The 23,557-nt window shown below is 35.3% G+C and overlaps 1 protein-coding gene across 3 annotated transcripts in view; it reads left to right on the forward strand.

Moving 5' to 3' along the window:
* Positions 1-22,525, forward strand: part of raraa (retinoic acid receptor, alpha a) — a 230,999-nt gene extending 208,474 nt beyond the window's left edge. For all 3 annotated transcript variants that reach the window (XM_048171116.1, XM_048171117.1, XM_048171118.1), the window contains 6 exons: positions 6,768-6,909; positions 15,916-16,076; positions 18,438-18,614; positions 19,307-19,511; positions 21,040-21,198; positions 21,331-22,525. In XM_048171116.1, the coding sequence (XP_048027073.1) occupies positions 6,768-6,909; positions 15,916-16,076; positions 18,438-18,614; positions 19,307-19,511; positions 21,040-21,198; positions 21,331-21,533 (1,047 nt within the window). In that variant the 3' untranslated portion in view covers positions 21,534-22,525. The remainder of the gene's footprint in view (positions 1-6,767; positions 6,910-15,915; positions 16,077-18,437; positions 18,615-19,306; positions 19,512-21,039; positions 21,199-21,330) is intronic.
* The last annotated feature ends 1,032 nt before the right edge of the window (positions 22,526-23,557 follow it).

Genomic DNA, 23,557 nt, shown 5'->3' on the forward strand with positions numbered 1-23,557 from the left:
ATTAAAGACTAAGCACATTTAAAATACATTAACAAATGTCATCTTGGACAACACACTTAAGTTGAAATTAAAATTAATTATTTTTCATGTGCTTTAATATATAAGTCAATACATCAGAATAAGTTTACTTATTTAAAACACTATAAAGTCATAATTAGGTAAAAATTAAGTGCATTTTTAAAAAGTGCTCTTAAGCATGTTTAGAAATATTGTCATGAAAGTGTACTTTCTTCAAGTACAACTTGTCATTATTACAAAGTGCATTTTAAAAAAAGTGTTAATAAATATTGTCATTTAAGTGTACTTTCTTTAAGTACAACTTAATAAGTCATTATTACAAAGTGCATTTTTAAAAACGGCACTTAAGCGTGTTAATAAATATTGCTATTAAAGTGTACTTTTTTTAAGTACAACTTAAGTCATTATTACAAAGTGCATTTTTAAAAAGTGCACTCAAGTGTGTTAATAAACATTGTCATTAAAGTTTACTTTCTGTAAGTACAATTAATAAGTCATTATTACAAAGTGTATTTTTAAAAAGTGCACTCAAGCGTGTTAGTAAATATTGTCATTTAAGTGTACTTTCTTTAAGTACAGCTTAATTTGACATTATTACAAAGGGCATTTTTAAAAAGTGCACTCGAGCATATTAATAAATATTGTCATTAAAGTGTACTTTCTTTAAGTAAAACTTAATTTGACATTATTACAAAGTGTATTTTTAAAAAGTGCACTCAAGCGTGTTAGTAAATATTGTTATTAAAGTGTACTTTATTTAAGTACAACTTAATTTGACATTATTACAAAGTGCATTTTTAAAAAGTGCACTTAAGCATGATAATAAATATTGTCATTAAAGTGTACTTTATTTAAGTACAACTTAATTAGACATTATTACAAAGTGTATTTTTAAAAAGTGCACTCAAGCGTGTTAGTAAATATTGTCATTTAAGTGTACTTTCTTTAAGTACAACTTAATTTGACATTATTACAAAGTGCATTTTTAAAAAGTGCACTTAAGCGTGTTAATAAATATTTTCATTAAAGTGTACTTTCTTTAAGTACAACTTAATTTGACATTATTACAAAGGGCATTTTTAAAAAGTGCACTTAAGCATGATAATAAATATTGTCATTAAAGTATATTCTATTTAAGTACACTTAAGTGGCCTTTAATTTTAATTATATTGTATTATCTGCAAGTGCACTTTTTAAAAAGTATACTAAGTACACACAAAGTACACTTTCAATAAAAAAAGTGTTAATAAATATTGTCATTTAAGTGTACTTTCTTTAAGTACAACTTAATAAGTCATTATTACAAAGTGCATTTTTAAAAAACGGCACTTAAGCGTGTTAATAAATATTGCTATTAAAGTGTACTTTTTTTAAGTACAACTTAAGTCATTATTACAAAGTGCATTTTTAAAAAGTGCACTCAAGTGTGTTAATAAACATTGTCATTAAAGTTTACTTTCTGTAAGTACAATTAATAAGTCATTATTACAAAGTGTATTTTTAAAAAGTGCACTCAAGCGTGTTAGTAAATATTGTCATTTAAGTGTACTTTCTTTAAGTACAGCTTAATTTGACATTATTACAAAGGGCATTTTTAAAAAGTGCACTCGAGCATATTAATAAATATTGTCATTAAAGTGTACTTTCTTTAAGTAAAACTTAATTTGACATTATTACAAAGTGTATTTTTAAAAAGTGCACTCAAGCGTGTTAGTAAATATTGTTATTAAAGTGTACTTTATTTAAGTACAACTTAATTTGACATTATTACAAAGTGCATTTTTAAAAAGTGCACTTAAGCATGATAATAAATATTGTCATTAAAGTGTACTTTATTTAAGTACAACTTAATTAGACATTATTACAAAGTGTATTTTTAAAAAGTGCACTCAAGCGTGTTAGTAAATATTGTCATTTAAGTGTACTTTCTTTAAGTACAACTTAATTTGACATTATTACAAAGTGCATTTTTAAAAAGTGCACTTAAGCGTGTTAATAAATATTTTCATTAAAGTGTACTTTCTTTAAGTACAACTTAATTTGACATTATTACAAAGGGCATTTTTAAAAAGTGCACTTAAGCATGATAATAAATATTGTCATTAAAGTATATTCTATTTAAGTACACTTAAGTGGCTTTTAATTTTAATTATATTGTATTATCTGCAAGTGCACTTTTTAAAAAGTATACTAAGTACACACAAAGTACACTTTCAATACAATTAAGTGCACTTCTTTTTCACAAGGGTGTATGATTTTGAGATCCATCTTTTCACATTGAGGACAATTGAGGGAATCAAACTCAACTATTAAAAAAGGTTCAAACATTCACTGATGCTGCAGAAGGAAACACGATGCATTAAGAGTCGGGTGGTGAAAACTTTTGAATTCAAATATCAAGGTAAATTGTACTTAATTTTTCTTCTGGGAAACATGCAAGTATCTTCTGTTGGTTCCGAAGGGCAGTACTAAATGAAAAACAACGATATTTAAACAAAATAAGAAAAATTGTGACATCTTCATCCTGTTTAAAAGTTTTAATGCATCGTATTTCCTTCTGGAGCATCAGTGAATGTTTGAACCTTTTTTAATAGTTGTGTTTGAGTCCCTCATTTGTCCTCAGTGTGAAAAGACGGATCTCAAAATCATTCAGTCACTGCTGGAACGGGTTCAAATATGCAAAAATGCTTGAAAACTGAAGAATCTGCAGGAGCTGGAGGATTTTTCTGAAGGACAGAGCTCAGTTTAACTGCTCAGGACAAACAAGAGACTCATGAACAACCATCACAAAACAAAAAAACAGTCATGGATCATCAGGTAACCACACACAGTATTGAGAATCAATGGTTCACAACATTTTTTTTTTTTTTTTTTTTTTGTCTTGTGAACTAATTGCAAACATCTTTTATGTAAAATATCTTACTCAGGACAGTACTAAATAAAAAATAGCATGCATTTTGTATGATCCCTCTTATTTTATTAAAATGATTCACATTTTCACAGATTCTGCAAGTGGTTCACATACTTTTTCTTGCCACTGTGTGTGTGTGTATATATATATATATATATATATATATATATATATATATATATATATATATTCCCATCAACTGAAGGAGTACAGAAACGTAAGGGTTGGCTTTTTTTTTAATTTTTTAGTTTGGTCAGTAAGCAACATCCTAACAACCATCCATAGCAATTCAATTCACATTTATTTGTATAGCGCTTTTCACAAATATAGTTTCAAATCAGCTTTACAGAAAATGCATGTCAACATTACAATTTAGAGTTTACAATTTACAATTTGATCTGTTAGCAGAGGTGACTCTGTGCAAGTTATGTAATTTCATAAATGTACAAAAACAAACCACGCAGTTAGGCTAACAATCAATAATTTAAACAATGTATTAAGGCAGAAACAATGAGCTCATTGAAGTATTTAATACATGTTAACAAATGATTAGGCTATATAGAATATTTGCATAGGTGCATGTTGCTCCAGAGTTGCATCATCCGAAGTCCTCGCTGGAGTTGGCGCCGTCTCTTCACAAGTGTTGAGGTATCTGAAGTCTTCATAAGAGGCTGGATCCAAACTGGAGCTGACATCCTGTCCTATTACCTCATATGGGCATCCTGAGATAAAACAGAAAAGCAAATGGAAAATAATTAGCATAGCTGCTGTTCATAACATTAACCTAAGATAATCATGTGCATTTGATCTGATATAACTGGAGTACAGGGTTATGAGATGCATTATGTGAATGCTTGGCTGAAGAGATGCATCTTTAATCTAGATTTAAACTGGGTGACTGAGTCTGAACCCCGAACATTATCAGGAAGGCTATTCCAGCGTTTAGGAGCCAAATGTGAAAATGCTCTCCCTCCTTTAGTGGACTTAGATATCCTAGGTACAACCAGAAGCCCAGAGTTTTGTAACCTTAAAGAGCGTGATGGATTGTAGGGCGATAGAAGATTGGTTTAAATGCACAGGAGCCTTATAGGTCAGTAGCAATACTTTATAATTGGTCCAATTTTTGCTCAGTCTTTATCTTGAATTTAACAAGAAAATTACAGGTCATCCAACATTATGTCTTTATCACACTCTGCCAGCTTGGATAATTTGGAGATTTCATTAGGTCGTGTTGAAAATATATAACTCGTATAGTATCATTGGCATAACAGTGGAAACTAATTCCATGTTTTCTTATAATATTGCCAAGTGGAAGCATATTTATTGAAAACAACAGAGGCCCTAACACAGATCCTTGCGGCGCTCCATATTTTACTTACATTATCTTAGATTTTTCCCCGTTTAAATAGACAAAATGGTGATGGTCTTATAGGTACGATCTAAACGTCTTAATGCCAGTCCCTGAATACCAGTGTAATTTTGTAATTGATCTAAGAGTATTTTATGATCTAAAGTGTCAAAAGCAGCACTGATATCAAGTAAAACTAGTACTGAGATGCAGCCTTGGTCAGAAGCTAAAAGTAAGTCATTTGTAATTTTAACAAGTGCAGATTCTGTGCTGTGATGAGGCCTGAATCCTGACTGAAGTTATTCATAGATATCTTTTTTTTTTTTGTAAGAAGGAGCACAATTGAGCCGACACAATTTTTTCTAGTATTTTAGAAATAAATGGAAGATTTGAAATGGGTCTGCAATTTGCTAATTCATTTGGATCTAATTGTGGTTTCTTAATGAGAGGCTTAATAATTGCCAGCTTGAACAGTCTTGGGACATGACCTAGAGATAAAGATGATTTAATATTGAGAAGAGGTTTTTTCTGAAACAGGTAACAACTCTTTCAGTAGTTTAGTGGGTATTGGATCTAACAAACATGTTGTTGGTTTAGACACAATAATAAGTTTATATAGCTCTTCCTTTCCTGTAGTTGTTCTTGAGGGGCGAAAATTGAGGCTGAATCATAAAACACTGTCAAAAGTTGTAGGTTTACAATTGTATTTCTGATGCTTTCGATTTTCTTAGTGAAGAAATTCATAAAGTCATTACTACTGAACTGTAATGGAATATTTTGTTCAGGTGATGTCTGTTTATTTGTGCATCTAGCCACTGTACACTGTAAAAAAAAAAAATAAAAATCTGTAGTTTTTACAAAATAATTTTGCCATTTTTAAAAAATACAGAAAAACTGTAAACATGTTTACAGAACAAACTGTAAATTTTACAGTATAAAACTGTACTTTACAAACAAGAAAATTTGAATATAAACCAGTAAATTCCACAAAGCACACTACTACTAAAATCAGTTTTGTACCTTTAACATATATACTGACAACCACCATAATAATGCAGGTGGTAAAAGAGAAAGCCACATGATGAATCAGAGTTCATTACAAGTAGCTTTTCGACAAGCTGAAGTATATACTAATATAAAGAGGATGCACAGAGTCATTCACGCAAACGCAAAACACCATCATGGTAACCCCCACCACTTACATGCAATAAACTTTCATTAAACAACAGAAGATGATAATAATAATAATAATCCTTACATTTATATAACGCTTTTCTGGGCACTCAAAGCGCTTTACATATTGAAGGGGGAATCTCCTCAACCACCACCAAGATGTAACATAAAACCCTAATGTGCATAACTGATTACAAGAAAATATCAAGAAACATGATTATTTAAACAAAATACTTTCAAATGTGGAGTGTCACACATGGAATTGTGGGAATATCAGTTTACAGTTTTTGACTGTAAATTATACATTGATTTGTTCTTTTTTACTTCTAAAAATTTAAAACAATTTACAGCATTTTACTATGATAATTACATAAAATGTCTGTTAAGAGCTTTTACAGTTTTTCCCTGTATATAGTACAGGAACTTACTGTTAACCTATTTACAATTTTTTTTTCCCGTAGCATTTTTACAATGTTTTACCGTTAAAATCATGTTCATTTTTTTACAGTGTACTAAACAAGAACCTTGGGTTGTTTTGGTTATTATCTATAAGTTTGCGGAGATGCTCGGCCCTGGCTGCTTTTAGAGCCTTTTTGTAATGGGAAGTGCTGTCTTTCCGCTCAATTCTAAAGACCTCTAAATGAGTTTGTTTCCATTTGCGCTCTAGATTGCGAGCTACTCTCTTGATAGCGTGTGTAGCATTGTTGTACGATGATGCATACTTTTTTCTCTGACCTTTTTTAATCTGATGGGTGCAACAGTTTCTAATGTAGTAGACTAGAGAAAATGGTGCCCATACTGCTAGTCATGTCCTCAAGTTCATTTGTGGCAGGTTATTTGTGAATCTATCTATGGTGGTTGGGAGAATTATTCTACCTAGTTGATAATGTTGTGCAATATGGCAAATATCAGCAGTATGCACGTTACAAGATAGTGATCAGTGTAGAATATCGGTAGGATTGGTTTCATGTGATATAATTAAGTCTAGTGTATGATTAAAAATATGAGTGGGTCTAGTGACGTTTAGCACTGTAGTAACACCCTAGCAACCACATTTAGTTCCCTAACAACCAAGAACAACACCTTAGCATTATTGGCTTTGGGTTTTGGACTCCAGACAGCAACATAATGCGGCCCAGATCCGGTCCACATGTGGTACATATGGATTACACGCGGACTGGATATGGGCCGGATCTGGGCCGACACTATGTTGCTGTCAGGAAGCATCATGTGGAAGTAAAAATCTAGTTGTTTTGACATGTGACTGTTTTCTTGCATCTCTTGGAGTCTGTTTCAGTCCTCATTGTTTGTGTTTAGGGTTTCTTCAGGCGAAGTATTCAGAAGAACATGGTCTACACGTGCCACAGAGAGAAGAACTGCATCATCAACAAAGTCACCCGCAACCGCTGTCAATATTGCCGGCTGCAGAAGTGCCTGGAAGTGGGAATGTCCAAAGAATGTGAGTGATGCATCAGAAATACTCCTTCCACAGCTGAAGTCAAAATATGAAATGGCAAGTAGAGATATGAGTATACACACACACAATAAGTGCCTCCCTCTGGCTATATGAGCACACGTCTCCACACTGCTAGGCGCTGTCAGACTTGAGAAGTTAATTGGGAGAGGTGTAAAAATACACACACTCTCACGGGTCTGCAGCAAAAGTTGTGAATGTGTTTGTTGAGAAATCATCCAGACAGATCCAACACGCTCTCACCATCAAGTGGATGTGAGCCTGCACTGCAGAAAGAGACAGACATGTTGTGTTTTTATGGAGGGAGAGGACATTCGGGTTACATGTTTGGCTCACATTTAACCCTATAAGTTTCTAGAGGTTTAATGATACTATTAAACAGTTATATACAATACTTAATGTGATGTACATTACACTGTGTGCATAATTATTATGCAAGTTGATTTTCTGAACATATTTTTTTCCAGGCACATTTTACCAAATCCAAACCACATCAGTTATTAGGCAGGTTTTCTTTTACGAATATAAAGAGATTTAACTCAGACTGAAAAGTCAGAAATTATTAAATGCCCATGAGAAGGATGCAATACCAATGCAATACTAGAAATTGCAAAGTTAAAGCATGACCATTGGACAGCAAAATACTCATTGGGTCAGCAGGGTCAGAAAAACAGGTCTATAAGAAAAGACACATGTTCACTGCAAAAGAATTAAGAATTAAAGTGAAGAATTAAGTGTGAAACCATCAGGAACCCTTTATTCTCCAGCGCCACCATTTCCCAGAACCGCAACCTACCTGGAGTAGGTTGGTAAAGAATCCTGAAATATGACCCCCACTTAATAAGAATCACAAGCTGAAGTGTTGTGAAATACATAAAGACTGTTTTTTTTTGTTTGTTTTTTTTTAATAGGCTTTATAGACAGACAGATTGAGATCAGCACCACATCCTCTTGTACCACTGTTTGAAGAATTTATATTCCAGAATCTGGCAGTAATTTTGGGGAGTTCATTTTTAGTTCATCTCCTACCCTGAAGTCCGTTTTGCAGAGATGGACTTCATGAACAATTATATATCACTTATAAATGATTAAATACTAAATTAATAGTAATTAAGATTGATGTGGTTTGGATTTGGTAAAATGTGCCTGGAAAAAAAATATGATCAGAAAATTAACTTGCATAATAATTATGCATGCAGTGTAGTTTTCATAATGACCGATTTCACAATTAGATTTAAAGGTGCAATATGTAAAATTTGGGAGGATCTATTGACAGAAATGCAATATAATATACATAACTATGTTTTCAGTGGTGTATAAAGACCTTACGTAATGAACCGTTATGTTTTTATTACCTTAGAATGAGCCATTTCTATCTACATACACCACATGTCCCCCCTCCATGTCAAGTCGCCATTATGTGCCGGCATGTATCTACAGCAGCCCTAGATGGACAAACTGCTGTTTTTCTAAATCGTTCATGTTTTTAGAGGCAGCTTACATCGTCACTACGTTGAATACGCACAAAGTAGTAGTAGTAGTAGTAGTAGTAGTCATCGTCATCTTTATTAGAAGCAGAGACCATTCTTTGTTAGAAGAAGAAACCTCACTGCTTCACTGGCTAATGTACTCTCTGCTGTCTCAGACAACATCTTTGTCTTGTGTCGGCCAGACGGCCACCGTAGCTTCTAAAGTTAGGGGTGAGCTCCGTTAGTTGCAATTTGCAACCTCACCGCTAGATGCTGCTAAAATGTACACATTGCACATTTAATATATTATTTTACTGGATATGAAAGTTTTTTCGAGTGAATACAATCACTGATAATACTGATATATTGTATAAAAAAAAAATAAAAAAAAGTCACAGCACAAAGGCATTCTAGGCTGAAAAAAGTGTGTGTATGTAAATATATGTGTGTATATATGTATGTGTGTGTGTATATATATATATATATATATATATATATATATATATATATATATATATATATATATATATATATATATATATATAAACACAACCTATATATATATGTATATACAAAAAGGCTAAAAGCAGCCAGGGCCGAGCATCTCCGCAAACTATAGATAATAACCAAAACAACCCAAGGTTCTTGTTTATACACTATAGGTCTATTTATATATATATATATATATATATATATATATATATATATATATATATATATATATATATATAATTTGATGAATATGAATATTATATATTTTATGTATATAAAATATGTATGTATATATATATATGTATATTATATATATATGTATATATATATATATATATATATATATATATATATATATATATATATATATATATGATCCTAAAACAGACTTCATGCACTTCATTATTTAGTGACCCATATTGGTTCTTAACAGGTTTCATGAAATTCTTTCAGTGATTATGTGCACCTCAAGGGTAATTTTATGGACAAGTCTGACAGATCCATGCACATGGGCCTCTAGCAGGCGTCACAGCGAGCTTGTTGTTGCCGTTGCAGATGACCCATTAAATCAGACACAATGACACAACCCACACTTGTTTCATTAAAGTGGGTTCTATGAATTCACACCTCTTGACTCATAGTACATTTAGAAAATGATGCACAGCGGCACTTTCACACTTCACTTCCTGCATACATTTGAACGCACAAAACATCTGTAATAAAACACACACACATGCATTGATTTTCAGCACAGCATGCTGGGTTCGCTCTGCTCCAAATGCATTAGACTCGCAACTCATTTGCTGCTGCTGAGGAGGAGTAGAGATTGTGAAAAAGGAGGAGTGGAGAGAGCGAGAGCAGAGGGAGGAAACATTGACATTTTTATCTTTTCATTGAATTTCATCTTTGTGATGGACGATCTGCCAGCGCTTTAATTTTCTCCTCTCAAATTATCCCTGTCAAGAACCTCATGCACACACACACACACCCTGAAATAGACATATTAAGGCCTGTTCACACCATGATGAATGTTTGTCATGAAAATGCGGGGCCATAAACATTTTAATTTGAATTAGCTGCTCTTAATGCATCTGTAACTATGGTTGGTGGAACTCACACACTCACTACTTTTATCAAGCAACAATGAATATCAGAAGAAAATCATAACCACCACATGAGATGGTTATTGAGCAGTTGTTGATGTTGGTGATGTTTGATGAGCGTCATTTGGATTGATTAATCTAACAAATAATCGTATGAACGCAACTCATTTCTCCATCTCCATGGGTAAACAAAACCATTCATGATTAGCACAGAATAACACAGCGCTTATTAATGCGATTATGTGGTTATATAACGCAACCATATTAAGCACAAAATATGGGACTGACAACTGTATTCTGTTGCTGTGTGAACGCAGCCTATATTCTGCCATTAGTTAGTATAGTGTTGAGGATTATTTACTTCAGTGGCTACTGCTAATGATGAACATAAACTGAGAACAATGCATCTACATATTCCACACAAAATGACGTATTTATGTCATCTATTACGTCAACGTGTTGTTTCAGCTATAATTGGAATACAAAAATCTGGATAGGATTGGTTGAATAGGTTAAACAGCTATCTTGATATATCTCTGCTTCCTTTATTTCCCCTCCATGACAAGTGAGTGTCAAAAACAAAAAGTTGTGCAGCTCCGCTTTGTACCAGGATCACTCCAGTAAACGCCACCTACTGTCAAGGAGTAAATTAAAATTACCTCATGATTTACTCACGCTCAAGCCATCCTAGATGTATATGACCTTCTTTCAGATGAACACAATCGGAGATATATTTAAAAATATCCTTGCTCCTCCAAGCTTTATAATGGTTGTGAAGGGTGGCCACATTTTGTAGCCAAAACAAATGTATTCATCCATCATAAAGTAATCAGTATGGCTCCATGGAGTTAATAAAGGCCTTCTGAAGCAAAGCAATGGGTTTTTGTAAAAAAAATATCCATATTTAAAACTTTATAAAGTATAAAAACTAGGTTCCGGCAGATGGACGTACACATCGATTTGCGGCGGAAGAGTAACCTCTGACCCGACACATAAGGCAAAGACGAACGCGGAAGCGCAGAGGATAGAGCAAAACAAAACACTGGTCACGAATAACCGTGTGTTCACACCGCCGCCGACGAGAGCATCAAAGTGACAGGAAGTCATTCATTTTCAATGTGAGCCGGCGCCGAGCTCCGGCGAGAGCGGCGCGGCGTGTCTTGAGCCTTGTTTACACTGCATGCGTGTGCGGCGCGTTACGGCTGCGACGCGGCTACCGGAGCTGATACGCAGCCACTCTAGTAAATGCTCGTGTTTAAACCAGCTATTTTACTCCAATGTTTTAGAAAATAGGCGCCTCGCCTATTTTTGATGGACGCCGTGTCCAGGCTTAGCTCAAATACAAAATGAAGTCAGAATCACCCTGTGTAAACTCCCGCTCATATTTCACATCACTAGGAGGCCAGAGACTTTTAAGTGTATTAACTTCGTCTGTAGGCTACAGCAAAATAAAGTATAGCATAGCAATAAACACAATTGAACCGGACAAAATATAACCATTTGTAACACAGTTTGTATGTATGGGAAGGAGGCGGGAACCGGCGAACGTTCAAACAAAGTTTTAATTCCAAAATAAACAAATACAAAACGAAAGTAATGCCGGCTCCTCCGTGAGAGACTCGAGCCATTCCCTCACGGCTCTCGCCCGCCCTGCTCGTCACATACACCCATCACCCCTCGCAGGCCTGGGCGGTACTCCCGAGACTGCTCCCTACTCCCCCCGGGGCCTGTCTCGGCCGCAGCACCTGGGGGTAAGGACAGACGAGACGAGAGAAAAGAGACGGAAGCAAGGGGAGCGACAGGACGAGAGAGGGGAGAGAGGAAAAAGAAAAAAAAAATTCTGGGTCCGGCTCCCAGACACACTGCCGCTCGGTCCTCAGCCAGCCGAGAGGCTCTTCCTCGCGGTGCCATGCGATGGCACTGGACACTCTGTGGATGGCCCAATCCTCTACCGCCTCCTGACGGCCGGCGATGGCTCCTCTGGTTGAGGGCAGTCGGCAGCGGTGGACGACGGCACTCCTCCACTCCCTCCAGGACGGCAGCCACCCCACCTCGTCCCAGGAGCACGGCATCCGGGTCTCCATCCCACCTTTCACCAGGCTCCAGTACCACCGCCTCTGGCAGCCTCTCGCGGTCTTCACTCCCGCGCTGCCCGAACTCCGCAGCGCCGCAATCCCCCTCAGCAGCGAGGGCTCTCCGACAGCATGTCCCTCCTTTCTCCCGAGTTTCGGCACCAATGTAACACAGTTTGTATGTACGGGAAGAAGGAAGCAGGAACCGGCGAACGTTCAAACAAAGTTTTAATTCCAATATAAACAAATACAAAATGAAAGTAATTCCGGCAGACCCTCGCGGACGTCTGCCGGCCACACAAACATAATAAAACATAAAATAAAGTCCAGGCCTGGTCCTCTCTCGTCCTTCACTGTCGTCGCTCCTCCTTTTATGCCTCCGGAGCTCCTCCGTGAGAGACTCGAGGCCGCCCTGCTCGTCACACCATTTAGCCATAAAAAACACGAAAAATCAAGGAGAAATCGTCAGACAGGCAAATCTCGTGGTCTCGCGAATCCAGCCACTTCGCTTCTGAGATGCTTCTGGTGTAAGTTGACTCCACCCAGAGAATGGAACAAAACCTTGCCGGAGCCGAAATGCATCGCAGACGCATGCAGTGTAAACAAGGCTTTGGACGGTGAGAGCGTCGAGGGGAGTTAAAGTCAGGTCAACTTTATGGTAATGGCTATGACGCGGTTCAGAGGCAACCAATCGGAATGTAGAGGTCCTCGCTTGAGAGGATTCCGATTGGTTGCCACAACTTGTCATTTACTTTGACCCTCCCGCCGGCGGTGGTTTGAAAGCACAGTACAGCGTTGTTGGCAGGGCAGCCAAGGTGAATTTTGACGCTCTCGTCAGCGGCGGTGTGAACACACAGTTAGAGTTCTAAAACGATCTTTTTTAAAGAGAAATGTCAGAGGATTTTGATATAAGAGAAGAGGAGCTTGAGTTTGTTGTCCAGCCCTATTTGTTTGAACCGAGAGGCATCAAGGCTACTCCTACATCCTGCGTCATACATCACACCAGAGGATTACTCATTTGGCGCAAGCCGACTTGCACAGTATGCGTATGGTTGTCTGCCGGAAGGTAGTTATTTGAATTTATAGTTTTAAATATGGAAAAAAACACATTGCTTAACTTCAAAAGGCCTTTATTAACCCCCTTGGAGCTGTATGGATTTTTTTTTTTTTTTTATAATGGGTGGATGAAATTTTTTGGACTTCAAAATCTGCCACAGACTTCATATTTTAATATCAGTCTTTTTGTGGTAAAATATTTACAGACACTAGTCCATATCATTATCCACATTTTCCGCATCACTGAAATCAGACCCTACTACAGCATATTTTTGAAAACAACAATGAATCGTACCAAAAATATTGATTTGAATCATGATCCCATGATGAATTGTATAATTTAATAAAGAATCTTAATTCGTTCTCAGAGCTGATATTTGCAAGCCTATCAGCCATGTTTTTTCAGCAGCGATGTTATGAGATCACAATACACAGGCCCAAAAGACTACACAAGTACTTGAACATAGCCACTCAAGCTCGATTTCACATATTGTTTCAGTCTGAAATGTCAAAGCACAGTTTATAATGCAACTCAAGTTACTTACATCAGTTTTAGTAGCACAGATATCTCTATTGGCCCCTTGGGATTGTTGCCGCCAGAGTGATGCAAGAACATATGTTAAGTATATATAACAGAACCGTGTAGTTGGCGTTTGTTTACTTGCTTAGATCATGTTTCTGGCCATGTTTCTCTTCGTCAGCATATTACTAGCCTTATTGTCAGAGATTCCGGTGTGTAAAAATCACCTTTCCAGACACACACAAAATACTCATCATACTGCTGGAGAAAGACCCGTTTTCCGTTCTCTCTCTCTCTCTCTCTCTCTCTTTACTGCAAGTCTCTCAGTAACGCTTGTGCATGAGTGATGGTGCAGCCAGGCTAATAGTTCTTTAATGACTTCATTAAATTGTGTTTTGCGGCTTATGATCGCTGTGCCAATCTGTCATTGAGGCTAATGTAGGCACGTTAAGATAGCCCACTTTTATTTAGGAATTAATTCCGCATCTCCAGAGGCCTGAGAGAGGGATGCAGTGAGGGTCTGAGCACTAGCAGAGATTGGAGAGAAAATAATGCCATGGCATTACAGTGTGTGTGTGTGTGTGTCATATAATGAGATTAGATTAGCTCTGGGTCTAATGAAACCTGTGGTGATCTATCAGCATTATGTACGACTTCATCCACCCGCTCTATTCATCAAACTACAAACACACACCCCGCAGAGAGAGAGAGAGAGAGAGAGATGGTACTGATGGAGGGGGTGTGATGGCATTTCTGCTTCCCGTCCTATTTTTTTCCCCCTCCTTTAACACCTTTTTTTCTCACCTTTCCTCCCCTCATGGCTTGTCTTCACAGATGTGATGTGTTGGCTCTAACACATTTCCTCTATCTGTCTCTCATCTCACTCCATTACTGCTGCTCACTGCATCTCAAACGGCCTTTCACTGTTACTCATGCAAGTTTTCTCTCTTTTTCTTGCCCCTTTCATCCCTCAGTCTTCTTGAGATCTGTTTTCTTTTTCTGCTCCCTTCATTTCCTCCTGAAATAGCCACACATCTTACTTTGATAGCAAACTTGATGAATTTTATAAAGTGTGATTGAATGTTTTTAATATTGTAAAAGATGCCAATGTTTAATAAATAACAATACAATAATAAGAAGAAGAATACCTAAAAATAATAATAAAATAATTAAAAAAATATTTTTAATCAAATGCTAATATTTTAATAATAATAATAATAATAATAATAATGCATATTAAATGCATGTTCTTTTCTGCCCACTCAATTTATATTTTAAAAAAAAAAATGCAAAAATACGCAAAATATGCTGATAAAATGCATGATAAAATGTGATTGAATGTTTTTAATATTATAAGACACCAATATAACCTTTTAAAATTAAATATATATAATAATTATATATATATATATATATATATATATATATATATATATATATATATATATATATATATATATATATATATATTTTAATTATTCTATCAAATGCTAATAATGTCTTAGTAATAATAATTATTATCATCATTGAGAAATTATTAGCATTAAATGAAGAAAAATTCTATGTAGTGAAAAATATCTTAATTTAAATTTCTATTTAACTTTTTAAAGTTTTTATTCTTAGATTTTAGATATTAGGTTACTAATTCTTATTAGTAGATTAGGATCTACATCTTTGAATGTCATCTACACTGAAAAAAAATGTATTTTGTAAGAAATGAGCATTGTGTAACATTACATGCTGTATTATTATTATTATTATTAGTAGTAGTAGTAGTAGTAGTAGTAGTAGTAGTAGTAGTAGTAGTAGTAGTATTACTGTGAAGAAGTAGAATAATAAGAATAATACGAATAAGAATAATAAGCCGATGATGATGGTGATGATGATGATGATGATGATGATGATGATGATAAAGAACAAGTAAAAATTTGTTTATAATAATTGTGAACATTTCCAAAGACAGTTTTTATTGATCAATTTAACTTATTTTGGCAAAAATGAACTGATGAATCATGCACAATAGGGACCTTTTACTTTAAAGGGACTTTTAAAGAATTCAACTATTGTGTGGTAACAGCTGTGCATATATTAGCTATTTTACAACAGCTTCAAAAGCAGCTCATACAATTAGAATTTTTGTTCATTTTATAGCAGGTCTTGCACTCACATGGTGGATTTTCACTTGGCCAGCCATTCAGGAAGTTTTTACTAACCGAGTCAGACTTTAGAATCTGTACAGTCAGCATTGATCTTTGTTGTCTGTCTTTCTGTCTGTGTAGCGGTAAGAAACGACAGGAATAAGAAGAAGAAAGAAGAGAAAAAGCAAGAATGCACAGAGAACTACACGCTGAGCCCAGACACAGAGCAGATGATTGACAGAGTCAGGAAAGCCCACCAAGAGACCTTCCCCTCGCTGTGTCAACTCGGCAAATACACCACGGTAAGAGTGTGTGAGAGCTGCATGATGTACTCAGTGTTCGCTATTTGTGATGATTTAGCTTTATGGTAATATTTCCAAACCATTTAACTTCTTTAATGTGATATATTTCCACATTATCATTTCGAAATATTCACAGATATCATTATGCTGCATTTTCAATTCATTCACAATTCACATATTTTAAAAAAAAAAAATTCGACAGCAACACAAAAGCTAGCGGCACCATCTTGGCTAGGGTTCAAAATTGAACCCAATTTTTGTCAAATTGCAAAGGCTGCAATTTAAGTATATAACTATAGTCTGACGTGCTGCATGTTTTTTTTTTTTTTTTTTTTTTTTTTTTTTTTTGTTTTTAAGCACACCATCATCTCATTATGATCCAGCGTTTTCGGCAGCTTGTTTCACAGTAAATACTCTTCCACATGAACTCCATCTTTGCAAGTGCTGTACATTTAAAAACGCAACACACTACAACCATATTCCCAAATTTGTAAAGAGAATTGTTTATAAATCATTTGTCAACAAAAGAGAGGCTTTTGAGAAGGGAGAGAGAAGAGAAGAGAAGAGAAGAGAAGGGATATTCCACCCAAAAATGAATATTCTGTCATCATTAATAAAGTTCTGTAATCATCAATATTTTTTTCTGCAGAACATAACAGAAAAAAGCAAAGAAATTAATATTATTATTATTATTATTATTATTATTATTATTAGATGCTCAGTCCACAATTTTGAATAGACAACTAAACAAAGTAACATGTCATTTTTTTCTACAGGTACTGAGAAAATGTTTATTTATATATTTATAAAATATTTAATTTGATGCAATTACTACTGGATGAATCTGTGTTTTTGAATGAATCTCTTGGATGAACGATTCAATGACATACATTTTTTTAACAGTCACGTGTCGCCACCTACTGGTGTAACGTTGTAATTGATACAATCTCTTGAAGCTTTAGAGTTAGTTCACCCAAAAATAATGTCATTTATTACTCACCCTCATGCCGTTCCACACCCGTAAGACCTTCGTTAATCTTCGGAACGCAAATTAAGATATTTTTGTTGAAATCCGATGGCTCGGTGAGGCCTGCATAGCAGCAATGACATTTCCTCTCTCAAGATCCATAAAGGTACTAAAAACGTATTTAAATCAGTTCATGTGAGTACAGTGGTTCAATATTAATATTATAAAGAGACGAGAATATTTTTGGTGCGCCAAAAAAACAAAATAACGACTTATATAGTGATGCTTCAGAGCGTTATGAATCTTTTGTGTCGAATCATGATTCGGAACGCATAACAAACTGCCAAACTGCTGAAATCACATGACTTTGGCGGTTTTTAATATTTTAAAAATTACATTAATATTGAACCACTTTATAATATTAATAATGAACCACTGCACTCACATGAACTGATTTAAATTTTTTTTAGTACATTAATGGATCTTGAGAGAGATAATGTCATTGCTGGCTATGCAGACCTCACTGAGCCATCAGATTTAATCAAAACATATCTTAATTTGCGTTCCGAAGATTAACGAAGGTCTTACGGGTGTGGAACGACATGAGGGTGATTAATAATCAACATTGTTTTCATTTTTGGGTGAACTAACCCTTTAAGTTACTTTCAATAGGTTAGGCTACTGTTTATACCTGAACTATAAACTTTTATTGCAGTACTTCTGTGATAATTTGAATTATTATAACATAAATAATGATACTTTGTGGTTGAAAAGACTGTTTGTGAAGCTGTTTCATACCTCTCTGAGGTCAGTGGCAGTGTAAACGCAGATTTGAATGTTCGCTGTGATCATACTTGTAGCCGAATCGTTGTCATTTAAGGAAAAAGATCTCTTGGGTGTATGAATTGAGATTGCAATCTTTTAACGATTTACTCATGCAGCTGTAGTTGAAATGATGGTTCTTCTGATTTAAAAAATAAAATATTGAGATAAATAAGTGATATCCTAAGAAACATCATCAAAAGTCTGAGAAATGTAACCCTTGTGAAATCATTAGATTACATGTACTGTGGCTGTACTGCTGACTACTTCACAGCCCAATAAGGTCTTCATCTGTGAGGATATGACCTCATTGTTTTGACTTTTTGTTGTTTTCTTTAACTAATGAGCTGACACTGACTGATGAATCAATGCTGTAATTATAGATATGTCTCCGTTTGTCAATAACTCCCAGAAGAATCCCTTGCTTATTCTGCTCCTGTGTTTACATGCAGACTTCACCAAAGCTAATGGCCAGATTTCATGTGCCAGTCTTTGAGCCATTATTGATGCTGCTATTAAACATTTACCATAGCATTCTAGTGTACCTGAGTTTTGTCTCTCTCTGTGTATAGAGTAACAGCTCAGAGCGGCGCGTGGCACTGGACGTGGATTTGTGGGATAAGTTTAGCGAGCTCTCCACAAAGTGCATCATAAAGACCGTGGAGTTCGCCAAGCAGCTGCCGGGATTCACCACCCTCACCATCGCAGACCAGATCACACTGCTGAAGGCTGCTTGCCTCGACATACTGGTGAGAACAAGTCTGAAATTAGCAAAGCCTGCAGTGGTGCAGATGTTATGATAGGCTACGTTTACGTCGCTGAAGCCTGAATATAGACTGAAGATCACACTTCATTGAAAGTTATAGGTTCAAAACCCACAAGCATTCCCTTGTGAAAAAGAAGTGTGCTTCTTCTCTACTCAATTTAACTTTATTACTACAAATGTGTAATTACAAATATATTTAAATACATGACATAAAAGTTTCAATAGAAATTACATTAAAGTATATTTTAGTGTACTATAAATAATTGTTAGAACATTCGGCAGTACGCTTTTACCTTATTTCAAAGACAATAGAAATAAATATGAAATTACTTATAAAAATGTACTACTTAAGTGGGTCAAAAAAGCACTTTAAAGTTCAACTAACTGCATTTAATATAAATTTAAACTATAATACATTATTGTTCTTGTAATACGTTATTTTAAATAATATCCAATTAAGTGTCTAAAAACATTACATTTGATTTGCACTTAAGTATATACTTTTTAAAGTATCTTATTTATTTCCATAATAAGTATGCTGAAGTGCACTACTTTTACACAAGGATTGATCCATGAACTTTCACCACTATTCACCACTGTTTCATAGTAGAATTTCTCTCATCCCAGTTTAATATGCAGAGTTCAGTCCAACACTCTCTACTTCTCTGCTTTTAGATTTTAAGGATCTGTACCCGCTACACGCCTGAGCAAGACACCATGACTTTCTCTGACGGGTTAACGCTGAACCGAACGCAGATGCACAACGCTGGCTTCGGCCCGTTAACAGACCTGGTGTTCGCCTTCGCCAATCAGCTACTACCGCTAGAGATGGATGACGCAGAGACGGGACTGCTCAGTGCTATATGTCTGCTATGTGGAGGTACACACACTGCATTCTGACTTAAGGCCTGGTTATTAAATATACAGTTATTTATACATATAATTGTGTTTTTAAAAGGCTAGACAGTAATGTCAGTGATCTTAGACCCTAGATAAGGCTACACTAAATAATACTGTATGCCTTCTTTAAGTATGGGACATTGTTCCAGTTTGGCAAATATAATAGTATATAGTTCTTATATTAATATATATATATATATATATATATATATATATATATATATATATATATATATATATATATATATATATATATATATTCTATTTAAACATATAATGTCTGGTTTCTTTTGATACATGGACCTCTAGTGCCACACAGTGTGTGAAGGTGGTATTACACTCGTGATGTTTAGAGAAATACTGTATATGAATAAAGAAATATTTAAAAGGGTGAATCTCATGAAAACATGTCCAGGTCATATTTTACCATAAACTTTACTTACTTGCCTATATATATAATGCATTATAAAAGTATTTTTAATGCATTAATTATGCCTTGTAATGTACCTTACAATGCATTGTATGGTATCATGAATAATTGTAACCACAGTTATAATACATTATAATACTTATCTATTAATTGAACACACCTTTAGAAAGTATAATGCATTAAAACACATGACAAACAACCAATTTCAGAAGTAACAAGGAATCTGCGAATATAATGTATTTTTACTTTGGTTACAATTATTTATGAAAGGATATAATGCATTAAAACAAACAATTATGAATACCTTTATAATGCATTATGCATAAAGGCTTTAAGTAAAGTGTTACCGAAATGATGGTATTTTGTATTAAGAAAACACTTTCCATTTAAATTAATTAATTTAAAAAATATATAAAAAATATATATATTTATATATTACACTAAAATCATCATAAGTAAAGGCTTTACAATAACACTAAGACTGTATAAATACTTTATTATTTAAATAATGTATAAAAAGTCATATATATTATATAATATATATTTTACATAATATTTAAAAAATATTAAATGTAACATTTTAAAAATGATTTTTTTTACAGTAAATAAATTTGTCTCTTAAAATTATAATTAAAGGCTATAAAATAAATACTAAAAAAAATTGTATAGGTTTTTTTGCTATTTTAATAATATAACAGCATAAAAGTATCATATAATGTATATTCTTTAATATTAATATACTGTATTTTTTTCTTTTTTCTTTTTTTTCCCCATTTTTTTTTTTTTTTTTTTTTTTTTTTTTTTATTTGATATTGGGGTGAAAGATGACCTGGGCTGCATTTCCCAAAAGCATCATGAGCTAAATTGATCATAGAAACCATTGGTGGCAATTGTTTTATGATCTACTTAGGCTTACGATGCTTTTGGGAAATGCAGCCCTGGACGGTTTTCACAGGTTTCATGAGAATCACCATCTACCAATATTTGCCCAATCTGAATTTGTTCTATGAGCTCTCATACCACATTCTGTGAGCTGAATTTTACAAGTCTGTGAGCTGAATATGAATGGTTTGTGCAGATCGGCAGGACCTGGAGGAGGCCGATAAGGTGGATGTACTGCAGGAACCGCTGCTGGAAGCACTGAAGATCTACGTGAGAAACAGGAGGCCACACAAACCTCACATGTTCCCTAAGATGCTGATGAAGATTACCGACCTGAGGAGCATCAGTGCCAAGGGTGAGTTGAATTCACTCGCATGACTTGTGCAAGGATAGTCCTACTCTTTTATTTTCCTATTTTTCAGGTTGACTATAAAGAAAATACATGTGTAGCTATTTGAAAACAAAATGTATTTTTCATCTCTCTCAGGGGCAGAGCGTGTGATCACCCTGAAGATGGAGATTCCTGGCTCCATGCCTCCTCTCATTCAGGAGATGTTGGAGAACTCTGAGGGTTTGGAGAGTTCCTCAGGTGGGGTCAGTTCACGGGCCACCGGCGCCCCTCCAGGCAGTTGTAGCCCCTCCCTTTCTCCCAGCTCCGCCCAGAGCAGCCCACCCACGCAGTCACCATGACAACCATCATCACCACCATCATTAGCCACTTATCGACTACTGTGTGCCCTCCTCGACACGACAGCAGACATGTTCAAAAGCACGAGCTCATATTGCCGCCCCTCTGCCTGTGTTCCTCAGAGACTAAAGGGGGGAATCAAAGGTGTGTCGCCGGAATTTTGTTTCCTTTCCTCAGATGAGACTGTGATTGTATTCCTCCTCAATTTCCCTTTGGATGAAGGGAGGAAGACCGCTAGAGGGTGAAGACAAAAAGTGCAAGAATGAATGGACAAATGTATAGAAGGATTTAAAGGACTTTTCTTCTGTTTCGATTCTTATGGTCTGGACTTCTGTTTCCAATGACCAGAGACTGATTCCCTACAAACTAAAAATATATATAAATATATAGAGAGAAAACATGGAATGATTGTGATTCAGAACAGAATGAAACATGGACTTGATGTAAAGATACAAATGTATTTCCTCACTTTTTCTCTTTATGCCTATGAAAAGGCAAAGAGTGAATTGTTTTATTTCAGACTGATGATGATGTTTTTCATTGAGACAAAAAAACATTGAAAAGAATATTAATTTCCACTCACAAAATTGTGCACAGAAGTTATAAAAAAAAAATGGTCGCAACAAACACAATTTGTGTAATGTGTTCTTCTTGCTCTTGTCTTTAAGCTACCAGCAAATACCTCAAGGATTAATTTCATACCATATTTTATTACTGTGTTTTGCTTAATATTTCAGAAATAAATTACAGAAAAGGTTCTTGCATCAATGAGAATTCTCAAAGTTCTAATATACTTTCTGCAAAGTTGTTTTTCGTTCTTCACTCAGGGGTAAACAGGAGTTCTACTGTAAATAGCTGTGCAATGGTATAGTCTACTGTTTTTCTTGTGTCTGACCTTGCCGAACTGAGTAAACAAATGAACCTGAAAACATTTCTATGTCAAAAAAGTACATAATATTAAAGTTTTCAAAAATGTTTGCGCTGACTATAAAAACACTTGGCCAGATTTTGTTTGAAATGAAGCCACACCTGTTCATTCTTCAATTTCACTTTAAATATATTGGGGCCTTCATTCTAGACAGTATTTCATTGAACAAAAAGTAGTACACAACCATAGGGGCTTTCGCACCGGGTAGTTATAGGAACTCAATTATGGGAACTAGCCACCAGGGCAGGCCCCCAAGAACAAAATTTTCTCCAAGGGGCATTTTCCTGGTTGCATTCGCACCGCCATTAGGATCTCTGAAGTGAGATAAGCTCTTACTTACATCCTGACGCTCTGGTTGTTGTGCAGAACTTTTATTTTGATAGCGTGGCAGACTTTTGTTTTGACTGCGCTGAGAATGCGAGAGCCTGAGCACACAGCACTCCCATTCTCCATCTTCATTAGTTTACAAGCTGTGTAACAGTCCTATCTATTATGTTACAAGACTTTTTAAAAATGGCGGGTGCTGGTGTTTCACAAGAGTTTGACCAATCAACCTACATCACTACTAGTTCCTATTGTGCTGTGTTAGACCTTTCTTTGAAGTAGAAGCTAATTTAATCCACCCAAAAGGCATTCCCATTCAGTCGGTTCACTTTGTACAACACATGACTATGGGATATCGCGGCCTTTATTCACACCAGAAAGGCCAATGACACATACCGACTGCTCACAGCATATAAATGCTGTCACAATCATCATCTCCCTCATTCTTCAGCTCTTCACTGCACTGCTAGCACCTTCACTTTCACAAGAAAAATCCATTATGGTGACCTGTTGAAGCAATGGTATAAAAAGAGAATGTTTTTTTTTAGTTCAAGTTTAGCTTTAGACTTGTCAAAAGTACCGATTTCGATACAAATCGGTACTGAAATTTTAAAAATGTGATGCTTTGAGTGCTGTTGAGCGGATTCATAAACACCTCTGATTGGCCATTGTGTTCATGGCTCATCGGATAGGTCTGTGATTGGCTACAATGATCAACGCATGGGAGCGTTTGAAAGCACACGTAAGTGTTTGAATTTGAAAGCGGGAGCGTTT

This window comes from Megalobrama amblycephala, linkage group LG20 (assembly GCF_018812025.1).
Source record: "Megalobrama amblycephala isolate DHTTF-2021 linkage group LG20, ASM1881202v1, whole genome shotgun sequence".
Classification (NCBI taxonomy): domain Eukaryota; kingdom Metazoa; phylum Chordata; class Actinopteri; order Cypriniformes; family Xenocyprididae; genus Megalobrama; species Megalobrama amblycephala.